We start from the raw sequence: 16,242 nt of genomic DNA, 5'->3' as shown, positions 1-16,242 counted from the left end.
GGACACTATTTGTACGACCCACGGGTCCAGGCCAGATTGAACCCAGAAGTGACTGAAGAGTTTCAGATGTGCCCCCAACTTGAGCGGACTCCCGCAAGGGAGCCCCAGCGTCATGCTGAAGATTTGGCAGGAACAGAGGTTGATTTCTGCTCCTGTGATCCTGGAGACACATAGGACTTTTTTCCTTTTCCCCTTCCTCTACCCGCAAAGAAAGGGGAACCTTTACCCTTTTTGTATTTATTAGGCCGAAAGGACTGCATCCGAGAGTGATGTGTCTGTTTCGCTGGTGCAGGAGCATAAGGCAAGAATGTCGACTTACCTGTGGTAGCCGCAGAAACTAAAGCATCCAGCCCCTCTCCAAACAAGGCCTCACCTTTGTATGGGAGAGCATCCATATTTCTTTTGGAATCTGCGTCAGCATTCCACTGGCGAATTCACAACGCCCTTCGTGCTGAGATTGCTATGGTAGCGGCTCTTGGTCCCAAGAGACCAATATCTTTCATGGCTTCTAGCATATACGCAGCAGCGTCTTTGATAAGACCTAGTGTTAGGAGTATCTCGTCTCTATCTATTGTGTAAATGTCTGAAGACAGGTTTTCTGACCACTTTTCAATAGCACTACTCACCCACGCACAGGCATTGGTAGGCCTGAGAAGTGTCCCATTTGCCACATAAATAGATTTCAACGTAGTCTCCAACTTGCGGTCTGCTGGCTCCTTTAGTGAAGCCGTCCCAGGCGCAGGGTGAATCAACTTTTTTGTTAAAACGTGACAGGGCACTGTCTAAAAACGGGGGGTGACTCCCACCTTTTCTTATCCTCTGCAGGGAAAGGGTAAGCTACCTGAATTCTTTAAGGGATCTGAAATTTCTTTTCAGGGTTTGCCCAGACTCCCTCAAAGAGACTGTTTAGCTCATTAGATGGAGGGAAAAACGAGTTTTATGGTAAGAACTTACCCTTGTTAAAACGCTTTCTGCGAGGTACACTGGTCTCCACAAGTCTGGACAATGGGGGTGTAGAGTAGGATCTTGATCCGAGGCACCAACAGGCTCAAAGCTTTGACTGTTCCCAGAATGCACAGCGCCGCCTCCTATATCACCCCGCCTCCCAGCACAGGAGCTCAGTTTAGTTAACCAGCCCAATGCAGTAGCAGGAAAAGAGACGACAACGGTTAGTAGCCACATACACCACACTCTCACGACAAGAGAAGTGTCAGCGGCTAATGCCATATCAACCCAAAGAAGCTAAGTGCGTCAGGGTGGGCGCCTTGTGGAGCCCAGTGTACCTCGCAGAAAGAGTTTTAACAAGGGTAAGTTCTTACCATAAAACTTGTTTTCTGCTGCGGGGTACACTGGGCTCCACAAGTCTGGACAATGGGGATGTCCTAAAGCAGTTCCTTGTGTGAGGGGACGCACTGTAGCGGGAACAAGAACCCGGCGTCCAAAGGAAGCATCCTCGGAAGCGGCAGTATCGAAGGCATAGAACCTTATGAACGTGTTCCCGGAGGACCACGTAGCCGCCTTGCATAATTGATCAAGGGTCGCACCACGTTGGGCTTGTGAGCAGGCCAGCCACTTAAGGTCAGCTGAACCAAGAGGTTCAAATGGAGGCTCCTGCAACGAATCCAAAGCCACCGACAAGTCCCAAGGAGCCACAGGCGGGACATAGGGAGGTTGGATACGCAACACACCCTGAGTGAAAGTATGAACATCAGGTAAAGTCGCAATTTTTCTCTGAAACCACACGATAAGGCAGAAATATGAACCTTGAGGGAGGCCAGACGCAGTCCTAAATTTAGGCCCTGCTGTAGAAAAGCCAAAAGTTTGGCTGTACTAAACTTGGAAGCGTCATAATGGTTAGATGCGCACCAAAGTAGGAATGCCAGACCCGATGGTAAATCCGAGCAGAGGCCTATTTCTGGGCCCGCAACATAGTTTTAATGACCTCTTCACAAAAACCCTTAGCTCTTAAGACGGAAACTTCAAGAGCCACGCCGTCAAAGACAGCCGGGCTAGGTCCTGGTAGACACAGGGGCCCTAAACAAGGAGGTCTGGGCGTTGTGGAAGTAGAAGTGGACGCTCTGACGATAGACCTTGCAGGTCTGAGAACCAGTGCCGTCTGGGCCACGCCGGAGCTATGAGAAGCAGATTTCCTTTTTCTGGCTTGAACTTCCGAATTACCCTGGGCAGGAGTGACACCGGAGGGAACACGTACAGCAGCCGAAACCTCCACGGCACTACCAGCGCATCCACGAATGCTGCTTGAGGATCCCTTGACCTTGCTCCAAAGACCAGAACCTGTGTCGAGACGCCATCAGATCCACATCTGGAAGACCCCACCTTTCCACGAGGAGTTGAAACACTTCTGGATGGAGGCCCCACTCGCCGGCATGCATGTCCTGACGACTGATAAAGGCCGCTTCCCAATTCAGGACTCCCGGAATGAATATTGCCGATATTGCCGGTAGATGGCGTTCTGCCCAACGTAGAATCCGTGAGGCTTCCTTCATTGCCAAACGGCTTCGAGTGCCGCCTTGATGATTTATGTAAGCCACTGTGGTGGCGTTGTCCGACTGTACTTGAACAGGATGGTTCTGAATCAAATGCTGGGCTAGGTTCAACGCATTGAAGACCGCCCGCAATTCCAGAATGTTGATTGAGAGGAGAGATTCCTCCTTGGTCCACCGACCCTGCAAGGAGTGCTGCTCCAGCACCGCGCCCCAACCTCTTAGACTGGCATCTGTCGTCAACAGGACCCAGTTGGATATCCAGAAGGGACGGCCTCTGCACAATCGTTGGTCCTGGAATGGAATTGAGCATACTCTACCATGTCGAATGCTGATACCATGAGGCCCAGCACCCGCATTGCCGAATGTATCGACACTTGCGAACGAGAAAGGAAGCAACGAATCCTGTCCTGAAGTTTCAGGACTTTCTCCTGAGACTAGAACAACCTCTGGTTGTGAGTGTCCAACAGCGCTACCAGATGCACCATGCTGTGAGCAGGGACCAGGGAGGATTTCTTCTTGATGAGCCACCCGTGGGCTTGTAGAAACCGGACCGTCATATCGAGATGACGCAGGAGAAGATCTGGGGAATTTGCCAGGATTAACAAGTCGTCCAGATACGGCAGTATCCTGACCACTTGACGGCGGAGTACCACCGTCATCACCGCCATAACTTTGGTGAAGACCCGCGGAGCCGTTGTTAAACCAAAAGGTAACACCCGAAACTGGTAATGGAGGTTGTCAATAGCGAACCTCAGGTATTGTTGATGTGACACTGCTATAGGAATATGCAGGTTAGCATCCTGTATGTCCAGGGAGACCATGTAGTCCCCAGGTTCCAAGGCCAGAACTATAGAGCGAAGGGTTTCCATACGGAACTTGGAAACCTTCACAAACTTGTTCAGTGCCTTGAGGTTGAGAATGGGCCGGTAGGACCCATTCGGTTTCGGGACTAGAAACAGCGGAGAATAGTACCCCCGGCCCCTCTGAGCAAGAGGCACCTGTACTACGACTCATGTATCCAGGAGGGTCTGTACCAACGAATGCAGAGTGTTTGCCTTTGTCTGGTCCGACGGGACGTCTGCCTGCCAAAATTGATGAGGGGGTCGGTTTTTGAAGGCTATGGCGTGACGACTTCCCATACCCAGGCATCTGAAGTGGTCTTCAACCATTCCTGGGTATACCCTAGAAGCGGCCCCCCACCCTTGGATCCCCCAGGGGGAGGCCCGTCCCGTCATGCGGCAGGCTTATCGGTCTTGGCTGCTGGCTGACGGGCAGCCCAGGCTCTTTTGGGCTTCGGCTTACCAGGTTTGGAAGTGCGGGCCTGCTTATGGTACGCCTGACCTTTTGCTTTACCTGAAGGACGAAAGGGGCGGAAGGACAAAAGGGGCGAAAGGACGTGCCTTTGGCCTTCGACACAGAAGGAGCTGTATTAGGCAGACAGTGGCTGACTTGGCTACTGCCAAAACTGCCTATCTTATTTAAGTCCTCCCCAAACAGAATATCCCCCTTGAAAGGGAGTACCTCCAGGGTTTTTCTAGAGTCCAGATCCACAGACCAGGATCTCAGCCACAATATCCTGCGAGCCAGGACTGACGTAGTAGAGGCCTTGGCTGCTAGGATACCGGCATCAGAAGCCACCTCTTTAATATAGCGAGAAGCTGTGACAATATATGACAAGCATTGTCTAGCATGGTCAGAGGAGATTTCAGCTTCTAACTCCAAGGCCCATGCTTCAATAGCCTCTGCCGCCCATGTAGCTGCAATAGTGGGCCTTTGTGCAGCACCCGTGAGGGTGTAAATCGCTTTTAGACAACCCTCGACACTTTTATCCATAGGCTCTTTTAGAGACGTGATGGTAGTGCCAGGTAGAGCTGAGGAAACCACCATCCTAGCCACATGTGAGTCTACTGGAGGAGGCGTTTCCCAATTCTTAGACAGCTCTGGCGCGAGGGGATAGCGAGCCAGCATCTTCTTTTGAGGCACAAACTTCGTACCCGGGCTTTGCCAGGGTTCCTGAAGTATAACCACTAGGTGGTCAGAGTGAGGTAAAACTTGTTTAATCACCTTCTGACGCTTGAACCTATCTGGTTTCTTAGGAGGAACAGATGGCTCGGGATCATCCGTAATCTGCAGAATTAACTTAATAGCCTCCAAAAGATCAGGAACATCCACATGTGAACTACCCTCCCCATCAGCCGTATCTGAGTCAGAACCTGTGGGGTCAGTGTATGTGCGGTCTTCATCAGACGAGGTGTCAGTGACAGCAGTGGATTGTGAGGAGACGAGCGCTCACTTAGAGGACCTCTTGGACTTAGGCGAGCGATGGTCAGACTTTTTAGTAGTCAGGGACTGGTTCAACTTATTTAATTGAGCAGATAAATCGTCCGCCCACGGCGGGTTAGCTGCAGGGACCACACACGGTTGTACCGGCATTGAGAGTCCCATAGGGGGTGTTAGTTTATGAACTAGCGTATTCAGAAGCGTGGAAAAAGCGGCCCACGGAGGGTCAGTATGTGTCTCCGTTGCCACAGTCCCACTGGGGGGCAAGGAGCCCCCAGAACTAGAGCCCACAGCTGCTATATTCTCCCCATATGTGCCTGTGGCTTCAGCAACACCAGCAGTGTGTTCCGCCCCAGAACCGTTACCCTCAGAAGCAGACATGATATAACTTGCAGTATGAGGTAACACAGTACAATTATTAGCAGCACTATATCCCTATCCCAAACCTCTGTGCAGTGTAGTCAGCACCAGCAGAGATAAAGGAGAGATATGGTAACTAAATCACAGAGGAAAAATAAGAATTTACTCACCGGTAATTCTATTTCTCGTAGTCCGTAGTGGATGCTGGGAACTCCGTAAGGACCATGGGGAATAGCGGGCTCCGAAGGAGGCTGGGCACTCTAGAAAGATCTTAGACTACCTGGTGTGCACTGGCTCCTCCCACTATGACCCTCCTCCAAGCCTCAGTTAGGTACTGTGCCCGGACGAGCGTACACAATAAGGAAGGATTTTGAATCCCGGGTAAGACTCATACCAGCCACACCAATCACACCGTACAACTCGTGATATGAAACACAGTTAACAGTATGAAACAATAGAGCCTCTCAACAGATGGCTCAACAATAACCCGATTTAGTTAACCATAACTATGTACAAGTATTGCAGATAAACCGCACTTGGGATGGGCGCCCAGCATCCACTACGGACTACGAGAAATAGAATTACCGGTGAGTAAATTCTTATTTTCTCTAACGTCCTAGTGGATGCTGGGAACTCCGTAAGGACCATGGGGATTATACCAAAGCTCCCAAACGGGCGGGAGAGTGCGGATGACTCTGCAGCACTGAATGAGAGAACTCCAGGTCCTCCTCAGCCAGGGTATCAAATTTGTAGAATTTTGCAAACGTGTTTGCCCCTGACCAAGTAGCTGCTCGGCAAAGTTGTAAAGCCGAGACCTCTCGGGCAGCCGCCCAAGATGAGCCCACCTTCCTTGTGGAATGGGCATTGACAGATTTTGGCTGTGGCAGGCCTGCCACAGTATGTGCAAGCTGAATTGTACTACAAATCCAACGAGCAATAGTCTGCTTAGAAGCAGGAGCACCCAGCTTGTTAGGTGCATATAGGATAAACAGCGAGTCAGATTTTCTGACTCTAGCCGTTCTGGAAACATATTTTCAGTGCCCTGACAACGTCTAGCAACTTGGAGTCCTCCAAGTCCCTAGTAGCCTAGGCACCACAATAGGCTGGTTCAGGTGAAACGCTGACACCACCTTTGGGAGAAACTGGGGACGAGTCCTCAATTCTGCCCTATCCATATGGAAAATCAAATAAGGGCTTTTACAAGACAAAGCCGCCAACTTTGATACTCGCCTGGCAGAAGCCAAGGCCAATAACATAACCACCTTCCACGTGAGATATTTCAGATCCACGGTTTTTAGTGGTTCAAACCAATGTGATTTTAAGAAACTCAACACCACGTTGAGATCCCAAGGTGCCACAGGAGGCACAAACGGGGGCTGACTCTGCAGCACTCCTTTTATAAATGTCTGAACTTCAGGTACTGAAGCTAGTTCTTTTTGAAAGAAAATCGACAGAGCCGAGATCTGTACCTTAATGGAACCCAATTTAAGGCCCATAGTCACTCCTGCTTGCAGGAAATGCAGAAATCGACCTAGTTGAAATTCCTCTGTTGGGGCCCTTTCGGCCTCACACCATGCAACATATTTTCGCCATATGCGGTGATAATGAGTTGCTGTAACCTCTTTCCTGGCTTTAGTAAGCGTAGGAATGACTTCCTCCGGAATGCCCTTTTCCTTCAGGATCCGGCGTTCAACCGCCATGCCGACAAACGCAGCTGCGGTAAGTCTTGGAACAGACAGGGCCCCTGCTGCCGCAGGTCCTGTCTGAGTGGCAGAGGCCATGGGTCCTCTGATATAAATTCTTGAAGTTCTGGGTACCAAGCTCTTCTTGGCCATCCACGAGTATCGTTCTTACTCCTCGCCTTCTTATTATTCTCAGTACCTTTGGTATGAGAGGCAGAGGGGAGAACACATAAACCGACTGGTACACCCACGGTGTTACCAGAGCGTCCATAGCTATCGCCTGAGGGTCCCTTGACCTGGTGCAATATCTTTTATAGCTTTTTGTTGAGGCGGGACGCCATCATGTCCACCTGTGGCCTTTCCCAATGGTGTACAATCCTATTGGAAGACTTCTGGAGGAAGTCCCCATTCTCCCGGGTGGAGGTCGTGTCTGTTGAGAAGATCTGCTTCCCAGTTGTCCACTCCGGGAATGAACACTGCTGACAGTGCTAACACATGATTTTCCGCCTATCGGAGAATCCTTGTGGCTTCTGCCATCGCCATCCTGCTTCTTGTGCTGCCCTGTTGGTTTACATGGGCGACTGCCGTGATGTTGTCTGATTGGATCAGTACCGGCTGGTTTTGAAGCAGAGGCCTTGCCGGCCTCAGGGCATTGTAAATGGCCCTCAGGTCCAGAATATTTATGTGTAGGGAAATAACCTGACTTGACCAAAGTCCCTGGAAATTTCTTCCCTGTGTGACTGCCTCCCAGCCTCAAAGGCTGGAATCCATGGTCACTAGGACCTAGTCCTGTATGCCGAACCTGCGGCCCTCTTGAAGATGGGCACTCTGCAGCCACCACAGTAGAGATACCCTGGTCCTTGGAGACAGGGTTATCAGCCTATGCATCGGAAGATGCGATCCGGACCACTTGTCCAACAGGTCCCTCTGAAAAGTTCTTGTATGGAACCTGCCTAATGGGATTGCTTCGTAGGAAGCTACCATTTTTCCCAGGACTCGCGTGCAATGATGCACCGCTGCCTATTTTGGCTTCAGGAGGTCTCTGACTAGAGATGACAACTCCTTGGCTTTCTCCTCCGGGAGAAACACTATTTCTGGTTTATGTCCAGAACCATCCCCAGGAACAGTAGACGTGTCATAGGAACCAGCTGTGACTTTGGACTGTTTAGAATCCAACCATGCTGTTGTAGCACTTTCCAAAATAGTGCTACCCCGACTACCAACTGCTCCTTGGACTTCGCCCTTATAACGAGATTGTCCAAGTACGGGATAATTACAACTCCCTTTTTTTGAAGGAGTATCAACATTTCGGCCATTACCTTGATAAAACACCCTCGGTGCCATGTACAGTCCAAACGGCAGTGTCTGGACTTGGTAATGGTAATCCTGTACCACAAATCTGAGGTACTCCTGGCGAGGATGGTAAATGGGGACATGCAGGTAAGCATCCTTGATGTCCCAGGATACCATGTAATCCCCCTCGTCCAGGCTTGGAATAACCGCCCTGAGTGATTCCATCTTGAACTTGAATTTTTGTGTTCAAGGATTTTAAATATAAAATGGGTCACACCGAACCATGCGGTTTCGGTACCCCAACCCGTGTGGAATAGTAACCCCGTCCTTGTTGAAGTAGGGGCACCTTGAGTATTACCTGCTGGGAATACCGCTTATTAATTGCCTCTAGCACAGCCTCCCTGCCTGAGGGAGTTGTCAGCAAGGCATATTTTAGGAAACGGCTGGGGGGAGACATCTCTAATTCCAGCTTGTACCCCTGAAATACTACTTGAAAGAAACAGGGATCCACCTGTGAGCGAGCCCACTAATTGCTGAAATTTTTTGAGACGGCCCCCCACCGTACCTGGCTACACCTGTGGAGCACCCGCGTCATGGTGTGGCCTCACAGGAGGCGGGGGAAGAATCTTGATTCTGGGAACAGGCTGACTGGTGCAGCTTTTTTCCCTCTACCCTTGTCTCTGTACAGAAAGGAAGCGCCATTTGACCCGCTTGCTTTTCTGAAGCCGAAAGGACTGTACCTTTGTCTGTGAGGAAACCTGAGGTAAAATTATTTCTTCCCAGCAGTTGCTGTGGATACGAGGTCCCAGAGACCATCCCCAAATAATTCCTCACCCTTATAAGGCTCTCTATGCGCTTTTTAAGTCAGCATCACCTGTCCAGTGACAGGTCTCTAATACCCTCCTGACAGAATGGACATTACATTTATTTTGGATGCCAGCCGGCAAAATATCCCTCTGTGCATCCCCCATATATAAGACGACGTCTTTAATATGTTTTTATGTTTGCCAACTAGTATCCCTGTTTGACAGGGTCACCGACCACGCTGCAGCAGCACTATCTGCAGGTCTCAGTCTAGTACCTGAGTGTGTAAATACAGACTTCAGGATAGCCTCCTGTTTTTTATCAACAGGTACCTATTAAAGTGGCCGTATCCTAAGACGGCAGTGCCACCTTTTTTGACAAACGTGTGAGCGCCTTATCCACCCTAGGGGATATCTCCCAGCGTAACTTATCCACCTGGCGGGAAAGGGTACGCCATCAGTAACTTTTTATAAATTACCAGTTTCTTAACGGGGGAACCCACGCTTTCACACACTTCATTTATTCATCTGATGGGGGAAACAAAACACTGCCTGTTTTTTCTCCCCAAACCTAAAACCCATTTTTAGAGGTGCTTGGGTTAAAGTCAGAAATGTATAACACATTTTTTATTGCCGGGATCACGTCACGGATGTTCCTAGTGGATTGTGTATATGTCTCCACCTTGTCGACACTGGAGTCAGACTCCGTGTCGCCATCTGTGTCTGCCATCTGAGAGAGCGGGCGTTTTTGAGCCCCTGATGGCCTTTGAGACGCCTGGGCAGGCGCGGGCTGCGAAGCCGGCTGTCCCACAGCTGTTACGTCATCCACCCTTTTATGCAAGGAGTTGACACTGTCGGTTAATACCTTTCACCTATCCATCCACTCTGGTGTCGGCCCCACAGGGGGCGACATCACATATATCGGCCTCTGTTCTGTCACCATATAAGCCTCCTCATTCAACATGTCGACACAGCCGTACCGACACACCGCAGACACACAGGGAATGCTCTAAACGAGGACAGGACCCACAAAAGCCCTTTGGGGGGACAGAGTAAGAGTATGCCAGCACACACCAGAGCGCTATATATATACAGGGACTAACTGAGTTATGTCCCTAATAGCTTTTATATAATATACTGTATACAGTGCCAAATTTAATGCCCCCCCCCTCTCTTTTCCCTCTTACTGTGCAGGGAAGAGCCAGGGAGCTTCCCTCCAGCCGAGCTGTGAGAGAAAAATGGCGCCAGTGTGCTGAGGAGATAGGCTCCGCCCCTTTTTCGCGGCCTATTCTCCCGTTTATTATGGAATTCTGGCAGGGGTATTTACCTCATATATAGCCCCTGGGGCCATATATTGAGGTATTTTAGCCAGCCAAGGTGTTTTTATTGCTGCCTCAGGGCGCCCCCCCCAGCGCCCTGCACCCTCAGTGACCGGAGTGTGAAGTGTGTGAGAGGAGCAATGGCGCACAGCTGCAGTGCTGTGCGCTACCTTGGTGAAGACAGAGTCTTCATGCCGCCGATTTTCCGGACCATCTTCTTGCTTCTGGCTCTGTAAGGGGGACGGCGGCGCGGCTCCGGGACCGAACATCAAGGCTGGGCCTGCGGTCGATCCCTCTGGAGCTAATGGTGTCCAGTAGCCTAAGAAGCCCAATCCGGCTGCAAGCAGGCGAGTTCGCTTCTTCTCCCCTTAGTCCCTCGCTGCAGTGAGCCTGTTGCCAGCAGGTCTCACTGAAAATAACAAATTCTAAGACTATAACTTTCTAAGAGCTCAGGAGAGCCCCTAGTGTGCATCCAACCTCGGCCGGGCACGAAATCTAACTGAGGCTTGGAGGAGGGTCATAGTGGGAGGAGCCAGTGCACACCAGGTAGTCTAAGATCTTTCTAGAGTGCCCAGCCTCCTTCGGAGCCCGCTATTCCCCATGGTCCTTACGGAGTTCCCAGCATCCACTAGGACGTTAGAGAAAATACATAATACAGTATATCTTTGTGAAAATCCTATATTAAATAACACCTGACGCACCAAGCCCCCTCAGGTTATAGAATATAGGGATAGCAAGTTGAGTGAAAGACACGAGATGGACACCAGCTATCAATGCACACACAAATAGTCACAGTTTGTACAATGCAGAGGTTATTACAGACAATAATACTGCACTGGACTAGCTTACACAGCTATATAGGCAATAGATATAACACTACACAGTAAGAAACTGGATGTATATCACAGGGTAATTGTACTATAAACCCCTGACTAAATGCACTCTTTCTTACTAACACTGACTAAAAGGCAGGTAGAATACTTAAGTGTCATGTAAAGGCACAGCGCTGACAACCAGGCGGCTTTACATAGGAGGATTTGCCCAAGCAGTCCCAGGAACAGTGAGCTGAGGAGTAATGGCGCCGCAGACACTGACAGGGAGCGAGGAAAAGACAGAGATGCAGCTCCAGGGCGGGAACACTTGCAGGAAATGGCGCCCTGGGGCTGGGAGAGGGGCTTCAGGTCTAAGCCTTATCCCCTTTGCTGGCAAAACCACCGGGTACTGTGGGCGATATTAAAATCGGTTTTAAGAGAAAACCTGACCTGCACCCATGCCCTGGTGATCTAGTGGGATCGCCTGTATCCACAGTGTCCACCGCCAGCGCGCGCGGCCCGCCTCCTACTGACCGCGCCGGATCGCGAGCGGGACCCACTTACCACCTCCCGAAGCGCGGCCACGCAATCCTGGAAAGCCCCAGCCGTGTGTGTCTAACATGAAGAAAACCGGAGCCTCCGCTGTAGGTACCCGGCAACCAGGGCTCGGGAGTGTACAGCGCCGCTGGGGAGAGCTGGAGCTGCAGCAGTGAATGTCACAAGACATTTACCACCGCTGCTGCCCTTGCAGTCTTCACTTTTTACCTCATAAAAACCTTTTCTCAGGGCTGCTTGGAGCAGCCCCTCTGTTAAGTGCCTGCTTACTGCAGCACCAACTGACAAACTGAGCTCCTGTGCTGGGAGGCTGGGTGATAAAGGAGGCGGCGCTGTGCATTCTGGGAACAGTCAAAGCTTTGAGCCTGTTGGTGCCTCGGATCAAGATCCTACTCTACACCCCCATTGTCCAGACTTGTGGAGCCCAGTGTACCCCGCAGCAGAAATTACATTAATTTTCTTTTCTTTATAAAAGTAAGCCTTCTCCTGTGTTAAAGGAGGTGGCTCCATAACTTCTAAAACCTCCTTTATAGCCACAATCATGTATTGAATGTTTTTCGCTAATTTAGGATCTATTCCCCTGGAATCACTAGTCTCGACATAGGAATCAGGGTCCGTGTCAGTATCAGTATGTACTATATGTGCAAATGACCTTTTATGTCCCCTGTGGATGAAAGAGCAGAACTATTAAAGATCTTCTACAGATTTTCTCCAGGTTTCTGCATGAGACTCAGACTTATCTAATCTCTTACTGATATGATTCACACTATCACGTAATTCTTTCACCCATTCAGGCTCATGGCCCGGCAGCGCCACCACATTACAACTCTGTGTCCCTAAAATGGCTCCCTCAGGGGAAGAGCTCCCTGCCTCAGACATGTCAAACACGTGCACAACACACCACAGACACTCTGGGGCTTATAGAGGACAGACCCACAGTAAAATCTGTCAGAAGGACACAGAAGGGATTTGCCAGTTCACAACTCAGCACCAATGTTAAAAATCCTGTGACATGTAAAACATCCACAGAGACCCTTAGCGCTTTTACACTTGCCAAATAGTATAATTGAGCGCCAAAAAAAAACCACTTTGCCCCCCTAATTTGCACCCCGATACTTGTTTCAGATGTGGAGGAGGACCAGCGTTTCTTCCCTGCAGTCTGCTTGGAGAAAATGGCGCCGAGCAGTGTGCTGGCTGACTGAGGAGGAAGCCCCACCCCCTGTAATGGTGCGTTTCCCCTCAGATTTCATCACTATTATTTATACTGGCGGGGGTGTAGGACTGTGCCCACGGCATCATATGCTACTTTTTGCCAGTCTAAGAGTAGGTTTCATGCTGCCCATGGCGCCCCCCCGCACCCTGCTGTGCGCTGTGTTATAGGAAGCATGGCCGCGCAGCATTCCCGCTCGCCGTGCGGTACCTTGAGCAGTCATGATGACCGGAGGTCCCTCTTGTAGATCTCCGGTAACACTACTCACCAGTCTTCTGACTCTGTTAGGGGGGTGACGGCGTGCTGTGGGAGTGAGCGCATAGCCGCAGCTAGTGTTCAGTACCCTTCAGGAGCTAATGGTGTCCTGTCAGCAAGAAGCAGAGCCATGAAACTATTCAGGAAGTTGGTTCCTACTTCTTCCCCCTAAGTCCCACGAAGCAGGGAGACTGTTGCCAGCAGTCTCCCTGAAAATAAAAAACCTAACAAAGTCTTTTTAGTGAAACTCAGTAGAGCTCCACTAGAGTGCGACCAGTCTGCCTGGGCACATTTTCTAAACTGAGGTCTGGAGGAGGGGCATAGAGGGAGGAGCCAGTTCACACTCTGAAAAAGTCTTAAAGCGCTTATGGCTCCTGCGGAACCGTCTATACCCCATGGTACTGAAGTGGACCCCAGCATCCTCTAGGACGTATGAGAAAATAGGATTTTAGTTCCTACCGGTAAATCATTTTCTCCTAGTCCGTAGAGGATGCTGGGAACTCCAAAAGGACCATGGGATATAGACGGGATCCACAGGAGCTTGGGCACACTGAAAAGACTTTAACTGGGTGTGAACTGGCTCCTCCCTCTATGCCCCTCCCCCAGACCTCAGTTATAGGAACTGTGCCCAGGAGAGACGGACATTTCGAGGAAAGGATTTTTGTTTAAATTAAGGGCTACAAATATACCAGCCCACACCACAAACATACCGTACAACCGGAGTAACAGTAAACCAGATAACAGCATGAAATAACAACAGCAACAGGCTGATAACAAGAAATACACAACCCGTGTATAAACTAATTTAAGCAGTAAGAACACACTACAAGTAACAGTCCGCACTGGGATGGGCGCCCAGCATCCTCTACGGACTAGGAGAAAAGGATTTACCGGTAGGTACTAAAATCCTATTTTCTCTAACGTCCTAGAGGATGCTGGGGACTCCAAAAGGACCATGGGGTCTATACCAAAGCTCCAACACAGGCGGGAGAGTGCGGACGACTCTGCAGCACCGATTGAGCAAACATGAGGTCCTCCTCAGCTAGGGTATCAAACTTATAAAACTTAGCAAAGGTGTTTGAACCAGACCACGTAGCTGCTCGGCAAAGCTGAAGTGCCGAGACCCCTCGGGCAGCCGCCCAAGATGAGCCCACTTTTCTGGTAGAATGGGCCTTTACTGATTTCGGCACCGGTATCCCAGCCGAAGAATGAGCTTGCTGAATCGTACTACAAATCCAGCGTGCAATAGTCTGCTTCGAAGCAGGATGACCAAGCATGTTGGAAGCATACAGAACAAACAGCGCCTCTGTCTTTATGGCCACCGCCGTTCTGGCGATGTAGATCTTCAAAGCTCTCACAACATCAAGAGACTTTGGAACCGCCACAGCATCTGTAGCCACAGGCACCACAATAGGTTGGTTAATGTGAAACGAAGAAACCACCTTCGGCAGAAATTGTTGACGAGTCCTCAATTCCGCCCTATCCGAATGGAAGATCAAGTACGGACTCTTGTGTGACAAGGCCGCCAACTCCAACACCCGCCTGGCAGATGCTAGAGCTAACAGCATGACCACCTTCCAAGTGAGGAATTTTAACTCAACCTTACGCAAAGGTTCAAACCAGGAAGACATAAGAAACTGTAAGACCACATCAAGGTCCCATGGTGTCACCGGGGGCACAAACGGAGGATGGATATGCATCACTCCCTTCACAAAAGTTTGAACCTCAGGTAGAACCACCAATTCCTTCTGAAGGAAGATAAAGCCGAAATCTACACCCTGATGGAACCCAATTTCAGGCCGGCATCGACGCCTGCCTGCAAAAAATGGAGAAACCGACCCAAGTGAAATTCTTCCACAGGAGCAGCATTCGTCTCACACCACGAAATGAACGTTATGGTAAGAACTTACCGTTGATAACGTGATTTCTCTTATGTCCACAGGTATCCACAGGATAACATTGGGATATTGTCGAGCGACAGCGAAAATGGCACCAACACGGTCACAAGCTTTCTGGCCTCCCAGGGTGCATTGGGGCCTCCACTATATAGTCCCGCCCACTGACTCAATCAGATCAGTTCTTTCCACAGCGATTTTAGGCAGGAACATTAGGTAGAGACCTGTACAGGCGATAAGAACACACATGCACACCCTTCCATACAAGAAGGAAGAGGTTTAGTGATTGTCTAGAACCTCAAATCAGATGCGTCAGGGTGGGATCCCTGTGGATACCTGTGGACATAAGAGAAATCACGTTATCAACGGTAAATTCTTACCATAACGTTCATTTCTCTGGCTGGGTCCACAGGATTATCCACAGGATAACATTGGGATTCCCAAAGCCATTTTAGTGGTGGGGACGCTCCTGATTGCACAGGAGGACCTTTCGCCCGAAGTCTGCGTCATGAGAGGCAAAAGTATCCAAGGCATAATGTCTGATGAATGTGTTTATGGAAGACCATGTGGCTGCCCTACATATCTGTTCTGCTGATGCACCCTGTTGTGCTGCCCAAGAAGGACCTACCTTACGTGTAGAGTGTGCAGAGACATTAGCCGGAATAGGGAGATCTGCATGAGAATAAGCTTCAGATATTACCATTCAGAGCCATCTCGCCAGCGTCTGTTTACTAGCAGGCCATCCTCTTCTATGGAATCCGTAGAGGATGAAGAGGGAATCTGGTTTTCCTGATGGCACTAGTACGATCTATGTAGATTTTTAAAGCCCCGACCACGTCCAGCGACGCTTCTCCCGCAGATAGTCCCGATACCTGAAAGGCTGGGACTACAATCTCTTCATTCAGGTGAAACTTTGACACCACCTTTGGAAGATAACTAGATCTCGTTCTGAGAACTGCTCTGTCTGGAAAAAAACGTAGGAAAGGAGACTTACAAGATAATGCTCCTAAATCTGACACTCTTCTGGCTGACGCCATTGCCAGTAAAAAAATAAGAATTTACTCACCGGTAATTCTGTTTCTCGTAGTCCGTAGTGGATGCTGGGAACTCCGTAAGGACCATGGGGAATAGCGGGCTCCGAAGGAGGCTGGGCACTCTAGAAAGATCTTAGACTACCTGGTGTGCACTGGCTCCTCCCACTATGACCCTCCTCCAAGCCTCAGTTAGGATACTGTGCCCGGACGAGCGTACACAATAAGGAAGGATTTTGA

The 16,242-nt window shown here is 49.9% G+C and overlaps 1 protein-coding gene across 10 annotated transcripts in view; it reads right to left on the bottom strand.

Annotated features, from left to right (window-relative positions):
* ADAD1 (adenosine deaminase domain containing 1) overlaps positions 1 to 16,242 on the bottom strand; it is a 660,856-nt gene that overhangs the window by 594,529 nt on the left and 50,085 nt on the right. For 7 of the 10 annotated variants that reach the window (XM_063920273.1, XM_063920272.1, XM_063920274.1 and 4 more), the window contains exon 1: positions 11,621 to 11,815. The exons of the other annotated variants lie outside the window; for them this stretch is intronic. In XM_063920273.1, the coding sequence (XP_063776343.1) occupies positions 11,621 to 11,783 (163 nt within the window). In that variant the 5' untranslated portion in view covers positions 11,784 to 11,815. Of the gene's footprint in view, positions 1 to 11,620; positions 11,816 to 16,242 lie in introns of those variants that run through there. 10 annotated transcript variants of the gene reach the window in all.

The sequence above is a fragment of the Pseudophryne corroboree genome, chromosome 1, assembly GCF_028390025.1.
Source record: "Pseudophryne corroboree isolate aPseCor3 chromosome 1, aPseCor3.hap2, whole genome shotgun sequence".
NCBI classification, from domain to species: domain Eukaryota; kingdom Metazoa; phylum Chordata; class Amphibia; order Anura; family Myobatrachidae; genus Pseudophryne; species Pseudophryne corroboree.
Note: the sequence above shows the minus strand (reverse complement) of the source record. Positions and strands in the feature narration are given on the sequence as shown.